Raw genomic sequence first — 21489 nt, 5'->3', positions numbered from 1 at the left:
CGTAGTTGGTGGCATTTTATGGTGTTGAAATCACAGCAAGATATTTACAATCAACATCCATAATTGGTGTTAATTCTTTAGGTTCAATGGTGAAATATTGCCTTTTGTAATGAATTAAATAGCTTAATAGAGATTTTGAAAAGTTGTATAATAATTTTTCTTTCAATGCTCACAGGATATTAACTGTTATTATGAAATTTTATTGAAGTAAATTTTTAATACGAAATAACTTTAACTTTATAATAATTTGTAAGCATTGATGGTATAGTAAAAACGAAAGTGAACTTTCAAATTTAACTCTCTTACTGGTCCAAAATTTTAATTTTGTAAATTTTCAATATAATGCTTTCCACTCGCTAAAGTTTCAAATTTTTAATTACAGCCTTCTGTGAAAGAATAGGATGAGGACATTAAAACAACTTAAAATCGATCATTGTCCTGTAATAATAATCACTGTCCTGTAATTAATATATATTTTTTATCATCCCTCTTCAAAGAGTCAAATTGTGGAATCTTGTATAATGCAGGCGAAGTTTGCGATTTCGTGCAATTTTTGTGTTTCTAAAATAGATATCATAGTTTTTCTTTTTAAGAATATGTTCATAAGGACTTCTTGTTCACAAATCGTTCGATTTTTAAGGACTTTCATGAGATATCTTGTAACGACATTGGAAAAGGATAAATCGTCGATATAAAAAAAAAATATCAAGAACCCTTGGTAAGAATAGTGGATTTAAAAAGAGTGGCAATTCTGGGCTTTGAAAAAAATATTTTGAAGAACTTTCCGCTTTATATAAATTGCGGATTTAGAAAATGCTTGATTTCAAGGAAGTCCTGACTGCTTCTGGTCTAGATTTTTACGAAAAATGTTCCCTGACTTAAAATCATAGATTTTTAAGAAAATAATTTTCTAGCCAAAAGAGTTTTCAGAAAGGGACATTCTGATTGAAAAGAGGGGACTTTTAAAAAAATCGTGGATTTTTAAGACTCCTGACCTAAAACACTGGGTTTTCAAGAAAAAGCATCGTGACAAAAAAATCATGAATTAACAAGTAAAACAGCTATAAATTCGGCCGGGTCGAACTTTGGATACCCTCCACCATATGGAACAAATTTGACAATTTTCAAAAAAATAAAAAATAAATAAAATAATAATAATAAATAAATAAAATCCGTTTAAAATTCTGTTAAAATCTAAAAAATACCGAATGTAGCTATTATATTAGGATCTATACGAAGCCGTGGACCTGTATAGGCTACTTTTGTCATAAGCGATTACAATAGTCCAAGGCGAACTTGACATAAATCGGTGAATAATGTAGCTAAAATCATCAAAATATCGTATATAGGGAGGTTCCATTATAAGGGGGCTATACCAAAACCAAATTCCAAATCCCAAATTCCGGTGAATAATGTTGCAAAAATCATCAAAATACCGAATATGGGGAGGTACCGTTATATGGGGCCTATACCAAAACATGGACCTACATGGCCCATTTTCAATACCAAAAAACCTACTTCGTGACAGACTTAATATACCCACCATACTATGGTGGAGGTTATAAAAAGGAACCAGACAAAAAGAAAATCACCGATTTTGCAAAAAACAATCTTGGCCGAAAATAGTAGAGTTTTCACACAAGTAAATCATTTATTTTAAAAAAGGACCTCCGGACTGAAAATTTTCTTTTTATAAAAATATCTTTCGATTGAAATTCTTACAGAAAAGGACCTTCTGACCAAATACCTTGGTTTTTTATGAAAAGAACCTCCTTTCTGACAATTGTGGTTTTTGAGAAAATGATATTCCGAAGAGGTCACCTGAAATTCGTGGATTTTTTTTGGAGAAATTCATCTTGACCGAAAAATGAGCGTACTGGCCGAATATCGTGGAATTCTTAAAGAATGGACAACATTTTCCGAATATCGTAGATATTTAATCAAGGGTCGTCCGGACCGCAAAGCATGGATTTTTAAGATAAAGACTAAGTTAGTCAAACTTAAAATATTTTAAATCAAATAAATCCTGATCGAATTTTTTTTTAACAAAAGAACTAGTCGACAAAAATTGCTCAATTCTTAGAAAAGAACGTCTTGACTGGAAATCGCGGACCGAAAACCGAAAATTAATAATGTTTAATAAAAGGACCTTCTGACAGAAAATTCTTTTGGAAAAGGCCAACAAACGTGAATTTTTGGAAAAGTCTCAAAAGCGTGAAATCGTTGTTTTTCTGAATAGTACAATCGTGGATTTTGAAGAATATTTTTTGAAAAAAATTTCTGTCTAAAAAGGACGTCCTGGTTTTTACCAGGACTTTTTACAAATATTTTTCGGAAGATATATAAACATTTTCAAAGGCTTCATGCCAAGAAATCGTATCTGACGTAATTTAAAAACTCTCTTAAACTTGGTTAAAGGTAAATAATCAACAAACATTAAATTAAATGGACCTGGATGGACTATCAATTAAAATAAATATTTTCTGTTTTTCTGAATTTTATGTATTTTTAACTTTTTTCTAGCTCTTAACAAAAATCACCATTTATTTCCAATTTAAATTTTTCAGCATAAACTGTGACCAGATTAGATTTTCATTTTATCTTCAATAATTGCTTCAAATTGTCAGAAAACAACCTGGCAGCCAAAATTGTATTCAAAGCCTAATTACCTATTATTAGCATTTACTCTTTGTTTGCATTGTGAGGGCAAAGTTATTGTCGCGTGTGATCCTTTTAAGCCAAAAGGAAATTATGTATGCAAAATTAATATGCATACATATCGATTGCATCTATCCTGGGTATTCGACGATACCCATGCACATTCATGGTAACATGAAGAGGAGAATATGAGCAAATTTGTCGTGGCAATAAACATGCAACCATTGTTAACGTTTTACTAACATTCGCCCACATATATATGTATACACATACGTATGGAAATGTAAATTCGATAGGGATAAATTGACATTATTCCAAATTTAGTATCGGTGAATGTAATCCCTTTTAATAATAAATCCTGTTTATAACAATAGTAAAATCACTATTTTCAAACGTTAGAAACTTATGGTTCAAAACAATCTTAGCCAGCCCCACAGAATTATTGAGCGTGGGTGAGTCTCACCCATTGAATGACATTTCTGTTCTCCATTCAATAGGCCCACGCAAAAAAAAAAAAAAAAAGAAGTATTTCCTACGCTCATAATTCTCTTCCTGATTGTAGACGCGCACTCATGTACCTTAGGCCGACATTGGTTCTTGTGCCAGAGCACCCCCACCCCATTCTATTTATGGATTTGTACCCTCGAATCTGTAGCACTTGCCATCACAACATGACGTACAATTAAATACACGCGATTGGAATTTGTATCGATAGATACTCATCGGTTTGATTTTCCGCATGAGTATCGACGCACACATATGTTTGCCAATAGGAAGCTTAAAATGGCAGCCATTGATACAGATGAAATATTAACGTCAGTTGTTCATTTGTATCAAAAGGAATATTGAGTTGAATGTAGCAGATTGAATGAACGTAGCAAAGAAGTGAACGTTATTCTTTGGAATTTTACTATGACAGATTTTATACAAACAAGTCAAAAAGTATCAATCGGTTTTGCCGACGGATGTATAACCTCAGCCAATGCTCCATTATTTAAATATATTTTGACTTTTGTTATGATTATTAAAATTGTTGACCCTCTATGGAATGGGTCCCGAATGAATGGAACAGTATTGAAATGTACAATATCGGACATAAATAAGTATTGCGACGTGCCAGGGTGGGACTAGATCAACTGCTTCCTTCACTTTGATATGAGATATGTGATAATTTTTAGAAAATGTTCAAATGTACGTGACTTACCAGACATAGTTGACAGAAATATACAATTTTTGTACTTCATCTAATACAGATAAAAAATATTGGTATGGGCAAATTTACAAGAAAATCGAACATTTATGTCCAATTTTATGCGAAATCATAAATACCATATACATCTCAGCTTTCTGGTTGAGAGAAATATTTAGATATAGCAAGTTGTAAAGAATCGCTGACTTGTTTCGTAAGTTTTGATAGATGAAAATATTGAAAATTGTGATACTTTCTGGGTGATGTACCATAAGGTGTTTCAAGGGCTATCTATGGGTGCGGATTTTTAAAAATTGATTTTCAAGGACCATCTATGGGCGTGGATTTAAAATTTAACATTTTCAAGTACCACCAATGGGTGTGGATTTTTAAAAATGGTTTTTTAAGGACCATCGCCGTAGATTTTTAAAAATAATTTTTCAAAGATCATCAATAGGCGTGGCTTTTAAAAAAAATATTTTTCAAGGACCATCTGTGGGTGTGGATTTTTAATTTTTTTTTAAGGACCATCCATGAACTTGGTTTAAAAAAAAATTCAAGGATAATCACTGGGCGTGGATTTTGAAAAATTGTTTTTTAAGGACCATCCATGAACGTGGATTTAAAAAAAATCAAGGATAATCACTTGGCGTGGATTTTTATTTTTTTTTTTCAAGGATAATCACTGGGCGTTGATTTTGAAAAATTGTTTTTTAAGGACCATCCATGAACGTGGATTTAAAAAAAATCAAGGATAATCACTTGGCGAAAAAACTGTCCTCAGGGACCTGAGGAAATTTTTTCTATACGAAAAAACTGTCCTCAGGGACCTGAGGAAATTTTTTCTATACGAAAAAACTGTCCTCAGGGACCTGAGGAAATTTTTTCTATACGAAAAAACTGTCCTCAGGGACCTGAGGAAATTTTTTCTATACGAAAAAACTGTCCTCAGGGACCTGAGGAAATTTTTTCTATACGAAAAAACTGTCCTCAGGGACCTGAGGAAATTTTTTCTATACGAAAAAACTGTCCTCAGGGACCTGAGGAAATTTTTTCTATACGAAAAAACTGTCCTCAGGGACCTGAGGAAATTTTTTCTATACGAAAAAACTGTCCTCAGGGACCTGAGGAAATTTTTTCTATACGAAAAAACTGTCCTCAGGGACCTGAGGAAATTTTTTCTATACGAAAAAGTGTCCTCAGGGACCTGAGGAACTTTTTTCTATACGAAAAAACTGTCCTCAGGGACCTGAGGAAATTTTTTCTATACGAAAAAACTGTCCTCAGGGACCTGAGGAAATTTTTTCTATACGAAAAAACTGTCCTCAGGGACCTGAGGAAATTTTTTCTATACGAAAAAACTGTCCTCAGGGACCTGAGGAAATTTTTTCTATACGAAAAAACTGTCCTCAGGGACCTGAGGAAATTTTTTCTATACGAAAAAACTGTCCTCAGGGACCTGAGGAAATTTTTCTATACGAAAAAACTGTCCTCAGGGACCTGAGGAAATTTTTTCTATACGAAAAAACTGTCCTCAGGGACCTGAGGAAATTTTTTCTATACGAAAAAACTGTCCTCAGGGACCTGAGGAAATTTTTTCTATACGAAAAAACTGTCCTCAGGGACCTGAGGAAATTTTTTCTATACGAAAAAACTGTCCTCAGGGACCTGAGGAAATTTTTTCTATACGAAAAAACTGTCCTCAGGGACCTGAGGAAATTTTTCTATACGAAAAAACTGTCCTCAGGGACCTGAGGAAATTTTTTCTATACGAAAAAACTGTCCTCAGGGACCTGAGGAAATTTTTTCTATACGAAAAAACTGTCCTCAGGGACCTGAGGAAATTTTTTCTATACGAAAAAACTGTCCTCAGGGACCTGAGGAAATTTTTCTATACGAAAAAACTGTCCTCAGGGACCTGAGGAAATTTTTTCTATACGAAAAAACTGTCCTCAGGGACCTGAGGAAATTTTTTCTATACGAAAAAACTGTCCTCAGGGACCTGAGGAAATTTTTTCTATACGAAAAAACTGTCCTCAGGGACCTGAGGAAATTTTTTCTATACGAAAAAACTGTCCTGAGGAAATTTTTTCTATACGAAAAAACTGTCCTCAGGGACCTGAGGAAATTTTTTCTATACGAAAAAACTGTCCTCAGGGACCTGAGGAAATTTTTTCTATACGAAAAAACTGTCCTCAGGGACCTGAGGAAATTTTTTCTATACGAAAAAACTGTCCTCAGGGACCTGAGGAACTTTTTTCTATACGAAAAAAGTGTCCTCAGGGACCTGAGGAACTTTTTTCTATACGAAAAAAGTGTCCTCAGGGACCTGAGGAACTTTTTTCTATACGAAAAAAGTGTCCTCAGGGACCTGAGGAACTTTTTTCTATACGAAAAAAGTGTCCTCAGGGACCTGAGGAACTTTTTTCTATACGAAATAAGTGTCCTCAGGGACCTGAGGAACTTTTTTCTATACGAAAAAAGTGTCCTCAGGGACCTGAGGAACTTTTTTCTATACGAAAAAACTGTCCACAGGGCCTTAGGAAATTTTTTCTATACGAAAAAACTGTCCTCAGGGACCTGAGGAAATTTTTTCTATACGAAAAACTGTCCTCAGGGACCTGAGGAAATTTTTTCTATACGAAAAAACTGTCCTCAGGGTCCTGAGGAAATTTTTTCTATACGAAAAAACTGTCCTCAGGGACCTGAGGAAATTTTTTCTATACGAATAAACTGTCCTCAGGGACCTGAGGAAATTTTTTCTATACGAAAAAACTGTCCTCAGGGACCTGAGGAAATTTTTTCTATACGAAAAAACTGTCCTCAGGGACCTGAGGAAATTTTTTCTATACGAAAAAACTGTCCTCAGGGACCTGAGGAAATTTTTTCTATAGGAAAAAACTGTCCTCAGGGACCTGAGGACATTTTTTCTATACGAAAAAAGTGTCCTCAGGGACCTGAGTTAATTTTTTCTATACGAAAAAAGTGTCCTAAGGGACCTGAGGAAATTTTTTCTATACGAAAAAAGTGTCCTCAGGGACCTGAGGAAATTTTTTCTATACGAAAAAAGTGTCCTCAGGAACCTGAGGAAATTTTTTCTATACGGAAAAACTGTCCTCAGAGACCTGAGGAAATTTTTTCTATACGAAAAAACTGTCCTCAGGGACCTGAGGAAATTTTTTCTATACGAAAAAACTGTCCTCAGGGACCTGAGGAAATTTTTTCTATACGAAAAAACTGTCCTCAGGGACCTGAGGAAATTTTTTCTATACGAAAAAACTGTCCTCAGGGACCTGATGAAATTTTTTCTATACGAAAAAACTGTCCTCAGGGACCTGAGGAAATTTTTTCTATACGAAAAAACTGTCCTCAGGGACCTGAGGAAATTTTTTCTATACGAAAAAACTGTCCTCAGGGACCTGAGGAAATTTTTTCTATACGAAAAAACTGTCCTCAGGGACCTGAGGAAATTTTTTCTATACGAAAAAACTGTCCTCAGGGACCTGAGGAAATTTTTTCTATACGAAAAAACTGTCCTCAGGGACCTGAGGAAATTTTTTCTATACGAAAAACCTTTCCTCAGGGACCTGAGGAAATTTTTTCTATACGAAAAAACTGTCCTCAGGGACCTGAGGAAATTTTTTCTATACGAAAAAACTGTCCTCAGGGACCTGAGGAAATTTTTTCTATACGAAAAAACTGTCCTCAGGGACCTGAGGAAATTTTTTCTATACGAAAAAACTGTCCTCAGGGTCCTGAGGAAATTTTTTCTATACGAAAAAACTGTCCTCAGGGACCTGAGGAAATTTTTTCTATACGAAAAAACTGTCCTCAGGGACCTGAGGAAATTTTTTCTATACGAAAAAACTGTCCTCAGGGACCTGAGGAAATTTTTTCTATACGAAAAAACTGTCCTCAGGGACCTGAGGAAATTTTTTCTATACGAAAAAACTGTCCTCAGGGACCTGAGGAAATTTTTTCTATACGAAAAAACTGTCCTCAGGGACCTGAGGAAATTTTTTCTATACGAAAAAACTGTCCTCAGGGACATGAGGAAATTTTTTCTATACGAAAAAACTGTCCTCAGGGACCTGAGGAAATTTTTTCTATACGAAAAAACTGTCCTCAGGGACCTGAGGAAATTTTTTCTATACGAAAAAACTGTCCTCAGGGACCTGAGGAAATTTTTTCTATACGAAAAAACTGTCCTCAGGGACCTGAGGAACTTTTTTCTATACGAAAAAACTGTCCTCAGGGACCTGAGGAACTTTTTTCTATACGAAAAAACTGTCCTCAGGGACCTGAGGAAATTTTTTCTATACGAAAAAACTGTCCTCAGGGACCTGAGGAAATTTTTTCTATACGAAAAAACTGTCCTCAGGGACCTGAGGAAATTTTTTCTATACGAAAAAACTGTCCTCAGGGACCTGAGGAAATTTTTTCTATACGAAAAAACTGTCCTCAGGGACCTGAGGAAATTTTTTCTATACGAAAAAACTGTCCTCAGGGACATGAGGAAATTTTTTCTATACGAAAAAACTGTCCTCAGGGACCTGAGGAAATTTTTTCTATACGAAAAAACTGTCCTCAGGGACCTGAGGAAATTTTTTCTATACGAAAAAACTGTCCTCAGGGACCTGAGGAAATTTTTTCTATACGAAAAAACTGTCCTCAGGGACCTGAGGAAATTTTTTCTATACGAAAAAACTGTCCTCAGGGACCTGAGGAAATTTTTTCTATACGAAAAAACTGTCCTCAGGGACCTGAGGAAATTTTTTCTATACGAAAAAACTGTCCTCAGGGTCCTGAGGAAATTTTTTCTATACGAAAAAACTGTCCTCAGGGTCCTGAGGAAATTTTTTCTATACGAAAAAACTGTCCTCAGGGTCCTGAGGAAATTTTTTCTATACGAAAAAACTGTCATCAGGGTCCTGAGGAAATTTTTTCTATACGAAAAAACTGTCCTCAGGGTCCTGAGGAAATTTTTTCTATACGAAAAAACTGTCCTCAGGGTCCTGAGGAAATTTTTTCTATACGAAAAAACTGTCCTCAGGGACCTGAGGAAATTTTTTCTATACGAAAAAACTGTCCTCAGGGACCTGAGGAAATTTTTTCTATACGAAAAAACTGTCCTCAGGGACCTGAGGAAATTTTTTCTATACGAAAAAAGTGTCCTCAGGGACCTGAGGAACTTTTTTCTATTCGAAAAAACTGTCCTCAGGGACCTGAGGAACTTTTTTCTATACGAAAAAACTGTCCTCAGGGACCTGAGGAAATTTTTTCTATACGAAAAAACTGTCCTCAGGGACCTGAGGAAATTTTTTCTATACGAAAAAACTGTCCTCAGGGACCTGAGGAAATTTTTTCTATACGAAAAAACTGTCCTCAGGGACCTGAGGAAATTTTTTCTATACGAAAAAACTGTCCTCAGGGACCTGAGGACATTTTTTCTATACGAAAAAACTGTCCTCAGGGACCTGAGGAAATTTGTTCTATACGAAAAAACTGTCCTCAGGGACCTGAGGAAATTTTTTCTATACGAAAAAACTGTCCTCAGGGACCTGAGGAAATTTTTTCTATACGAAAAAACTGTCCTCAGGGACCTGAGGAAATTTTTTCTATACGAAAAAACTGTCCTCAGAGACCTGAGGAAATTTTTTCTATACGAAAAAAGTGTCCTCAGGGACCTGAGGAAATTTTTTCTATACGAAAAAACTGTCCTCAGGGACCTGAGGAAATTTTTTCTATACGAAAAAAGTGTCCTCAGGGACAAAGAACAAAGAGTAAAGCAATATATTCTATCCTCACACTGGATATTGTGTTAATAAAAATATTGTGATGTGTGTAATTTTAAGACTATTTGACTCTTACATAATAGGGTTATAATTATTAAAAATTTTGACCCTTTGTGGGGTAGGCACTTGATGCAGTGGACTTATATTGTCCATTTTCGCACTTGGTCTAGCACGGAACGGACGAACACCCCTAGATTGAATCTAAATGTTCTGAAACGGATTTTGTCCAAAAAGACCTAGGTTCTAAAATCGTTATTTCGATGCGACACGCTTTAGTCGTATCAAATGATATATATCCCCTTTGTAGCCATATGACTAAAGTTATAGAGATAATGTTTTGAAGTACTTTTAAGATTTTAGTGGTTTTTATATGTACCTAAAAAGTACTAAAATCCCAAAAGTACTTTACCCTCAGCTATAAGGTTACAAATGGTATATATCATTTGATGCGACAAAAACGTGTCTCATTGAAATATATGGGAGCTATATCCAACTTTCAACCGATCTCGATAAAATTTAGTGAAAGTATTTCTGAGCTGTATTTGATATAGCTATATCTGCACCGATTTCGGTCAAATTTGGCATTCGGTCAAATTCGTAAGTGCCAAATTCCATCCCATTAGGGCTAATATTACACGTTCGAATATATGTATATTTGAACTATATCCAAATCTGAACAAATCTCGATAAAATTTACCGAAAGTATTTCTGAGCTGTATATTGCCCCAATTGTCGTTGTTACAGAGTGCATATTACAGCTGCGGAGGACAAAAATAACAAATCGGATGAACAATATATATGGGAGCTATAGCTATATCTGAACCGATTTCGATCAAATTTGGAATACTTATTTTCAGGCTTAATCTGGTTGTATGATATTACACGTTTGGTGCACACTAAAAATCAAATCTGACGAAATATATATGGGAGCTATATCTAAATTTTGACCGATTATTTCCAATTTCAATAGGGTGCGTCCATGATTCAATCAAATGATATGTGCAAAATTTCATCTGGATCGGGTAATAAATGCGACCTGTATTTTGCTTACAAAAATACATGGACAGACGGTCGGACGGACATGCATAAATCGACTCAGAATGCAGATCATCAAAAGGGACTATGGATCTATCTCGTTATCTTTTGCCTGTTACAAACAAATGCACAAGGACTTAATACCCTGACCTGGTGTAGTGTATAAAAATCAGTGAAAATTCAAAACTGATTCAATACGTGGTCTTCCTCCGATTCCAGTCGTTAAATACATATAGAAGTTTATGGAAGCTAAGACTTTTCCGACTGAAAAATGTTTCGTCGTAATTACCTTGAAGTCCTTCCACAAACCCTGTGAAATATAATCGCATAAGTCCCAAGGCAACTATTTATGATTCACTTCGTAAACATTTTCACATTCACATGAAATAAACGAATGCATTTCCATGAATATTTATTTTCCAATCTATCAACAAAAGAAGCATAAATGCAATTCTTTGCATTTCCTGGAATACATTTAAGAAGATATGCGAATGTATGTGTGTGAATGAGTGTTCACACACACACACACACACACACAAGAAAAAAAGAACAACAATAATATTTACACAAAGTTTTGTTAGAGTGAATTGCTGGCTGGCTGCTATCTTTTTGCGCCATTTTAACACTCATTGTGTTCGTCACATATCATTTTATATCGTTTTTGTTTGGTAGCTTCTCTTACCTGCCTTCATCCTCGGTACTACTATCACGTGTCTGTGAACTCTGTCGACTGCGTCCCAAACGCATTAAACTGCGTACAGCTCGCATTGCGATACGTTTCTCCTTGACAACTGGCACCGGGCTTCCACCGGGTGTGCCAGCTTCACTGGATGCAGCCGTTCCAGCACCACCTCCCCCACCACCCATTGATGTGCCACCAACAGAATTGCTGCGACTTTGTGACTTGCCATGGCTACTGTCGGCACGTTGTCGACTCGGTACAATTGGTATCGGCTGTGTTGTGGAAGATGATCCTGGTGTTGTTGCCGATATTGTTGGTATTTGAACATTTGACGTGGCACTGGATACGACACGTTTCAGGAGTCGCTTTCTCGACGATTCACTGCCACTCGAAGCTCCACCGCCACTCGATGCAAGAGTACCACTGGAATCTGTGGGGGGAGAAGATGAGGGAAATATTAGTATTGTTTTTTTGGAATATTGTTAAGAAAATATCTCAACATAAGGATTTGATCAGGTCATCAGATTCATGGTGGTTTTTCGATTTTTTATTATTGAAGTATTTATTAATTTTGAGAGAAAACAATTCATTCTATACATTTACTCAGATACGTTCACAAGTCTCCATTATTTGAAAATTTTGTAATTATATGTAAATGTGCCGGGATTCGATATTCGAGCTACATACAGGGTGAGACAAAAAAAAAACTGCAACAAAGCCCAACGCCATAATTTTTACACTTTTTTTTAAATTTTATTGAATGAAAGCAAAACATGTCGGAAATAACGTCAAATTTCAGAATAAGTTTAGATTTGTTCGAATTTGTCACCTTTGGCACGAATTATGGCCTTCAAACGGCCAATGAAACCGTCACACGCTGCCTTAATGTTTCGGCCCATTCCCGGCGAAGCGCTTTCTTGAGGTGATCGACACTTTGGTATTTTTTCGTGCCTACTTTGCTTTCCAAAATACTCCAGATACAATAGTCCAACGGATTGGTATCCGGAGATTTTGGTGGCCATTGTGTGCTGAAAATGAAGCGAGGAACATCATTTTGTAACAATATTTGGGTGGCGCGTTCTAAGTGCGATGGTGCTGAGTCCTATTGGAATGTCCAAAGTCTGCATTCAAAATGTTTGCGTGCCCAAGGCTTTAATTCACCCTCCAGAATATTTTCGTGATAATATTCAGCTATTCGGAGAGCGATCATCTGCTGTTATGACGGCCCACACCATCACCATAGCCGGCGCTTCAGTTCTGGTGGCCAACCGAAGGTGCACATTTCATCTGACCTCTTTGGCAAGTAAACAAGATCATTTTGTTTGTTTACAAACAGCTAGACAACGAATGTTTCTCCTTGGGGGAAACCAAATTCGGCACTACACCACTTTCGGCCAAGCGACGTAACTCTTTAGCTCTTTTGAGTCTATAGGGTTAGAAATTAAAAATAAAGGGTTAGAAAATAAAAATAGGTTAGAATAAAAAAATAAAATTTTGCACACGTGTTTATTTTTCCAGTAGGCAGGTTACGTTCGTAAATGGGCCATGTAGGTCCACGTTTTCATATAGCCCCCATATAACGGTACCTCCAGATATTCGGTATTTTGATGATTTTAGCGACATTATTCACCGGAATTGTTTCAAATTACTTATTTAGAGTTCGTAATGGGAACTACAGTCTTTGACAGAAAAATGTCTATGCAGGTCCAGGTCTTCGTATAGGCCCCATATATCAGTACCTTCCTATATTCGGTATTTTGACGAGTTTAGGTACAATACCCACCGAAATTGTTTGAGATATCGTATTTGACGTTAGTAATGGATGCTATAGCCTGTGACAGAAAATTGTCTACGCTGGTCCAGGTCTTCGCACAACTCCGATGTAATGGTACCTCCCTATATACGATATTTTGATGATTTTTGCTGCATTATTCACCGGTTATTTCAAGTTTCGAACTTGAATATGGTAATGGCTAATGGCAAACAATGCCTATGTAGACCCGAATATAACGACAATATTCGGTATTTTTAAAATTTAACATAATTTTTTAAGGATTTTATTTTTTTAAATTTCCAAATTCGTTTCAAATGGTGGAGGGTATTCAATGTTTGGCCCGGCCGAACTTACTGCTTTTTAACTTTTTCAATATTTGCCGAATGGAATATTGCGATATGTTCTGCTCACGAGCCATTTTTCGAACCATTTCTGCTTATGTTGCTGTTTTCTTCCGTCCACATCCTTGACGTCGGGGTACGCTACCAATATCACGGTAACGAGCGATGGTACGAGACAAAAAGATTTATTCACATTTAAATTCTGGAGTGCTCTAACAATAGCCACTTGTGGTTCTCCTGTCAAATATAAAGAAATCACACTATCACCCTTGAATTCCATCACGAATAACTTTTTGTCTGAAACATCATCGCCTAAATGCTTTTGTACGCTTGTAAGCAATACAATGAGCTGTCACTGGAATAACTTTGAAAGCTGCCGGACGAGTGTTTTAGAAATGACAGCAGTCTGAAATTAGTTGCAGTTTTTTCATCTCACCCTGCATATTACCTTATATTGTGCATTTGTTTCTAACAGGCAGAAGGAAACGAGATTGACCCATAGTTCCTTTTGATGATCTGCATAGAATCACATTCTGAGTCGATTTATGCATGTCCGTCCGTCCATCTGTCCGTCTGTCCATGTATTTTTGTAAACAAAGTACAGGTCGCATTTATTGCCCTATCCAGGTGAAATTTTGCACAAATCATTTGTTTGGCCCAAAGACGAACCCTATTGAAATTGGAGATAATCGGTCAAAATTTTGATATAGCTTCCATATATATCTTCGTCCGATTTGCCTTTTATTGTGCACCAAACGTGTAATATCAGCCCGAATTGTATGGAATTTTGCACATATAACCAAATTAGACCTGAAAATAAGTATGCCAAATTTGATCGAAATCGGTTCAGATATAGTTATAGCTCCCATATATATTGTTCATCTGATTTGTTATTTTTGTCCTCCGCAGCCGAAATATGCACTCCGTAACAACGATATTCAGGGAAATATATAAAATACAGCTCAGAAATATCTTTGCTAAATTTTATCGAGATCGGTTCAGATTTGGATATAGCTCCCACATATAACTTCGTCCGATTTACCTTTTATTGTCTAATATTTGTCCAAATGGGATGGAATTTGACACATACCACCGAATTGAGTCTAGAAGGTAGTATGCCAAATTTGGTGAAGATCGGTTCAGATATAGCTATAGCTCCCATATATATTGTTCATCCGATTTGTTATATTTGTTATCCCCAGCCGTAATATGCACTCCGTATCAACGATATTCAGGGAAATATATCAAATACAGCTCAGAAATATCTTTGCTAAATTTTATCGAGATCGGTTCAGATTTCGATATAGCTCCCATATATATCTTTATCTGATTTCAAATTAATTTTGCTCCAAATGGGCAATACAAGTCTGAATTTAAAAGATACAAATGCTTCGGCATATTTAGTCCTTTGAATTTTAAATTATAATTATAATTATAGGGTGTATGATTGAATTCTCCCATAAAAACTTTTAAATATTAAGTGGAGCTCAACTAAATTAGCAAAGTAGTGTAGGGTATCATAAAATCGGCCCCGCCCGACTTTAGGACTTTCTTTACTGGTTTTTGTTAAATTCAAAATTTAAATTTCTGAACATCGATGAGTCCGAGTCCACAACTAATATCTGGAGGCATTGCAAGCGGAACATCCATAATTGTTAATGATTGCTTTGACTTGGATCTTAGTCACCACAATCGATCAATAATTAATTTCACCTTTTTTAAATAAAAATTAATAATCTATCAAAGAAACCCTATAGTGCTTGAAATGAACAACTTTGCCCACAATAACCCATTTCCTTTCGTTACCCCAAAAATGATATCTACAGGTCTCACTTTCTGCTTCATTACTTATCTCAGCCCCGGTATCACAATTGGTTTCCTTTCACTTGTTTATTCAGGATTGCCGAGAATATTTGAAGTACTTCGCAAAACTTTTTTTAGCAGGGGAATGTTTAAATGACACGCTTCGTTTATCAATAAGAAAAACGGAAAAGTTACGGAAATGGGGCATATGTAAACAAAAAAATTGTTTGTTGTTTTTTTCTTCTACAGATGTTCTCCATTTTAAATATTCACATTCGAAATGTATCCAAAACAAAGTAAGCCAACCAAAAAACGTCTCATCATTCTCTGCTTTTAACAGCATTATAAACGAGGATTTAAAAAAAATGTTTTTTGATCTGAAAAATCAACTTTTTTTGGTATTTAATAACAACATTATTACGCGAAAAGTCAGGTTAGTCTTGCAGATATTTATATTTACATACTCGTGTGTATTTAGGCTTTCAGATACAGACCGACAGAGAGTAAGGCAGACATGGTAAACATGGCAAATGACACGGATAAACAAACCATGCAAATCTCTTACCACAATATTTACCGTCATAGTAACTGACTGATAACCGTAAAATGATGGAGTAGATTTTTTCCTTTGCAATTTGATGAGGCATCAAGGATATACTGTAGTCGCCCTTAAACAAAATATTACAATTGCAGACATTTCAAAAAAGTACCAAATAAGGATGTTTGCATATTTAGCCAAGTAAGTTGGATGGATTGGAATATCAAACATATTTGCCGCCAAATGACTGTGTCTGACAAGGTAATTTTAAGAGGGGCATTATAGCTGTTTGCTTTTGATCGGAAGTTTATTTGAGTTATTTGCTTTTCAATGACATACTCGTGTCGCCATCTTAAATAATAAAAACTGCAACTAACTTCGTACTGCTGTCATGTTTAAGCTACCCGTCCGACAACTGTTAGAATTATTCCCAGAAAAAAAGTTATTCGTGATGGAATTCAAGCGTGTTAGTGTGATTTCTTTATATTTGGCTGGAAACTCACAAGTGGCGATCGTTAGAGCACTCCAGCACTTAAATGTGAATAAATGTTTTATGTCTCGTGGGATCGTTCGTTACCGTGATACTGGTAGCGTAGCCCGACGTCATGGAAGTGGACAGAAGATAACAGCAACGTCAGCAGAAATGCAGCAGTTTGAAAAGTAAAGAAGCGACTTGATCGAAACCCGCGTCGCAGTGGCCGTAAAATGGCTCGTGAGCTGAACATATCGCAATATTCCATTCGGCAAATATTGAAAAATGAGCTCAGGGTAAAGCCATTGAAATTCCAAAAAGTGCAAGAACTTACACCGCAATAGAAAGAAAATAGACTCAAAAGAGCTAAAGAGTTGCTTCGCTTGGCGGAAAGTGATGAACTGCCGAATTTGGTTTTCTCCGATGAGAAAACATTCGTTGTCCAGCAGTGAAACCAACAAAATGATCGTGTTTACTTGCCAAAGAGGTCAGCTGAAAATGCGCACATTCGGTTGGCCACCAGAACTCATGGGCCACCTTAACAGCCGATGGTCGCTCTACGCTCGTATTAATCGACGAATGTTATCGTTAAAATATTCTGGAGGGTGTATTAATGCCTTGGACACGCAAACATTTTGGCCGCAGACCTTGGACGTTACAATAGGACTCAGCACCATCGCACTCAGCACGCGCCACCCATGAATGTTTCAAAATGATATTCCTCGCTTCATTTCCAGCGCACAATGGCTACCAAAATCTCCGGGTACCAATCCGTTGTATTATTGTGTCTGAAGTATTTTGGAAAGCAAGGTTGGCACTAAAAAATACCCAAGTGTCGATCACCTCAAGCAAGCGATTCGCGGGAATGGACGGGCCAAAACACAGCAGAGCAACATTCGGGCATTGTGTGACGGTTTCATTTGCCGTTTGAAAGCCATAATTCGTGCCAAAGGTGACCATTTCGAACAAATCTAAACTTATTCTAAAATTTGATGCTATTTCCGACATTTTTTGCCTTCATTCAATAAAATTTAAGCAAAAAAAAAAAAAAAATTAAAAATTATTGCGATTAACTTTGCTGCAGCTTTTTATCTCACCATGTATGTTGTACGTACTAAAATGTACTAAATTTGGATTTAGGTGAACAGATAGGGCTGGAATCTTTAAATTTGGATTAGAGTGTAGGATTGGGTTATATAGAAAGTTATGGAATTTCGCACTTATTTGTACTATATGGTACTAAATTTCTAACGATTTAAATTATGATGACCGATGGATTTAGAATTTGGAATGAATCACTGTTGGTGTGATAGATAGATAATCCAAAGGGTTATTGGAAATTCGAACTATAAATTTGGGAAATGTTCTAAAATATTACTTAATTTCTAAAATGGTACCATTCGGTGCTATGTGAACGGATAGAGCTAAAATCTTGAAATTTGGTATGAGAATCAAAGTAAGGCAGTAAGTTTGATATATGAATGTGGTTTTGGTAATATGTACTTAATGTCCGAACTGTATTAAATTTGAAAGAGTTTGATTTAGGGTGAACTGATGAAGCTGGAGTCTTAAAGTTTTGTATTGGAGTCTTTGTTAGTAGTAGTTTTGTGATTAAGTGGTGTTTTTGGAAATGCATACTACAAGTGCACGAAAAGTACTAAATAGTACTATATTTGGTACAATTTGGTATTGGGAGAACTGAGACTGTTTGAAATCTGAAATTTTGTATAATGGTCGATGTTTATGTGTAGCCCTGGCATATGGAGGTCGTTTCGGAAATGTGTACAATAATTGTACGAAATTATACTGAATGGTACTGGATGAAGGGATAGATATGAAATTCTGAAATACGATATTTAGATTACTGGTGGTATCTAAGTTTGAGATTTGGCGGTGGGTTTGGAAATGCGTCTCATAGTAGTACCGGGTAAAGATATAGGGCTGGAATCTTAAAATTTGATATAGATCGATATATATAGAGTTGAGATATGGAGGATGTTTTGGAAATGTGTACTATAATTGTACGAGAAGTACTAAATAGCACTAAATTGTGTATCAGAGGAAGGAATAGAGCCGAAATCCTGAAATTGGATCTTGTGATCACTGTTGGTTTCTGTGGTCAATATATGGAGCTGGTTTTGGAAATGTGTACTAAAATTGTGCGAAAAGTACTAAATAGTACCAAAGTTGGTACAGGGTGAAGGGATAGGACTGGAATCCTTAAATTTGATAATGTTGCTATCTTAAATTAAGATATGAAAGTGGTTTTGGAAATGTGTGCTATAATTGTACGAAAAGTACTAAATTCGGTATTTGGTGGCTGTTGTTCAGAAAAGGAGCTAAATGGTACTAACTTTGGTAATGGGGCAACATTATAGAGCATAAGTCGTGATAGTTGGTGTTAAGGTCACTGTCGGTATTTGAGGTTGAGATATGAAGATTGGTTTGAGAATGCGTGCTATAATTGTTCGAAAAGTACTAAATACTACTAATGTTGCTATTGGGTAAAGCCATAGAGCTGGAATCCCGAAATTTGATATGGATGTCACTGTAGGTATCTTTGGTTGAGACAAGGAGGTGGTTTCGGAAATGCGTTCTTAGATTTTTCGAAAAGTAGTAAATAGGTTATTGGGGTAAGGGTTATAGCTAGAATCCCTAAATTTGATATTGAAGTCTCTGTTGGTATCTGGGACTGAGAGGTGGTTTTGGAAATGTGTACTATAATTGAACAAAAAGTACTAAAGACCTGAAATCCCGAAATTTTATAATGACTACACTTTTAGTGTCTATGGTCGAAAGAAATATGTGGTTTTGGAAATCCGTACGAAAAGTGCAAAATGTCAGAAACCGTTCCGTTGGCTGTTGGGATAGAGATGGAATTTCGAAATTTAGTATCGAGGGCACTGTTGATGCATAAGCCACAGTAGCTTATTTTTGACACGAGTAGTAAAACATAATGAAAAGTACTGTAATATATTAGAAATTGGGTCTTAGGATAGGTCTGGAATTCTGATATGGAGGCCACTGCTCGTATATGGTTTTGAGAGAATGAGATGGATTTGACAATGTGTACTATGATTGTTCGAAAAGTACTAAAGGGTACGAAATTTGCCCTTGGGTAAATATATAGAGCTTGGATCATGAAATTTGATTTTTAGGTCACTGTTGGTTTCTAGGATTTAAATATGGTGGTGGTTAATTTTATTATGAAAAAATAGGGTGAAATATTTTTAGTCTGAAACATTGGATATGGTGTTACGTGAGCTTTAGACTTTGGATGTCTTCTGCAAGCTGTAGCAAAATTTAATTAATTAATTTATTTTTTTTTATTGTATTTTTTTTTAAAGGACTAAAAAACCATTTGGTGATTTTTTGGAACAAAATTTGTCAACCATGTCCCATATAGAATAAATTTTGACATATCCCATACTACAGTATTAAAATATGTTTTACCTGAATATCTAATATCGGTAATTTTACATTTTTTTATAACATATGCGGACTTCATAAAAATTTACGGAATTTCAATTATTACAAAAGCATGGAATTTCATTTAAATTTACATAAAAATAAAATGCCACATACCTTTTCGTACATATGTTTCCATGGACATTTAAGGAAAATGCGGCACGCGTAGCATAATTTTATAGCAAAAATTCCAGAATATATTTCAAACATTTAGTACCACCTCCCAAAAAAAAACCGAGAAAATAAAATAAAATTTGTAACCCAAAATGCTGTACATTTGCACATTTTGTCCTATTTAATTATTGATAAATATCTACTTGGTTTTATGTTTATGTATGTGCGAGTGTGTGTATTTAGGACACTGCTCCCTGATAAAATAATAAATTATTCTTTCAAAAAAATGCTATTAAAACACAAAGGCAATAACAGCAGCAAAAAATGGAGCCCATAATGGCATTGACTGCATGGATGACTGTTTGTTTTGCCAACAAATATGTTTTACTAATTAGAATCTTCAGCAGTATTGTGGCTTATGTCTGAAATTTGATGGATTAATTGCCGGGCCGAGATAATTAAAGTAATGAAGGCAAACAATTTTCAAAAATGTATCGCGACCAACAAAAAACATCCTCAGGCATTGAAAAATGTTTGAAAACCTAATTTAAAATTAAGAATAAATGAAAAGCCATAAATGTTTAAGACATATTGATGAAACGCTAATTAAATTGACTGGCAGGGGTTGAAATAAAAACATTAAAAAACAGTTTTGTTACAAGTTTAAAATGGATTGTTTTGCCTTAGGCCTAAAAAATAATGAGGAAATGGAACAGGCATTTAATATACAAAAATGCCTCTGTGTGGGGAGGTACCAGAAGAAATGGTCCGTTCTCTAGCATCTTTATAACAGATTTTGTGTTGATAGGAATATTGAGATGTGCCAAGTCCGAGTGGTATCTGATGTGAATTTAGCGTTTTATGAGTTTCATGGATATTCACAGTTTTGACTTTTGTGGGAGTGGGGATACCAGAAGGAATGATCCGATCTCAACCATCTTTATAACATATCTTGTGTTGATAGAAATATTGAGATGTGTTAAGTCCGAATGGGATCGGATTTTAATTTCGGGTTTTATGAGCTTCATGGGTATTCAAGATTTTGACCCTTTGTGAGGGAGGTAACTATGAGGATAACTGGATGCTTATTTCGGATTTTATGATTGTTTTGGTTATTCAAAATGTTGACACTTTGTGTGGAGGTGCCAGAAGGAGTGGACTGATGTATTCCATCACCAGACCTTGGGTTAATAAAAATATTGTGATGTGTGTAATTTGAAGACAATCGGACTCTTACATCACATTTTATAAGAGTTAAAATTATTCAAAATCTCGACTATTTGTGAGGGAGGTACTTGATGTCGGCCCACTCCGACATTGTCCATTTTCGCACCTGACCTGCCAGTGATGCAAATATTAGGATTTGCAAATTGGAAGCAAAATCGTATTATCGTTTCTCTTTCTGTGCAGTAAATTTTTTTTTTTTTTTTTTGAAAATTTCGACATTTTGTGGACGAGGTGCCAGAAGGAGTGGAATATTACGATGTACCAATTTTGGACCAAATCAGATACTCTCTTCAAGAGTTATCGTGTGCACCAGCCACACAGACGGACGGACATCGCTAGATCGACTCCAAATGTCCTGAAACGAATTTGGTCCAAAGAAACCTAGGCTCTAAA

The 21489-nt window shown here is 35.8% G+C and overlaps 1 protein-coding gene across 1 annotated transcript in view; it reads right to left on the bottom strand.

Annotated features, from left to right (window-relative positions):
• The window catches only part of LOC101893069 (otoferlin-like), a 159852-nt gene that overhangs the window by 32920 nt on the left and 105443 nt on the right, over nucleotides 1-21489 (bottom strand). Inside the window, exon 6 of the mRNA XM_059122189.1 lies at nucleotides 11360-11789. Coding sequence (XP_058978172.1) covers nucleotides 11360-11789 — 430 coding nt within the window. The remainder of the gene's footprint in view (nucleotides 1-11359; nucleotides 11790-21489) is intronic.

The sequence above is a fragment of the Musca domestica genome, unplaced genomic scaffold (assembly GCF_030504385.1).
Source record: "Musca domestica strain aabys unplaced genomic scaffold, Musca_domestica.polishedcontigs.V.1.1 2, whole genome shotgun sequence".
Taxonomy (NCBI): Eukaryota; Metazoa; Arthropoda; class Insecta; order Diptera; family Muscidae; genus Musca; species Musca domestica.
The sequence above is the reverse complement of the archived record's forward strand: the minus strand, read 5'-3'. Positions and strand labels throughout refer to the sequence as shown.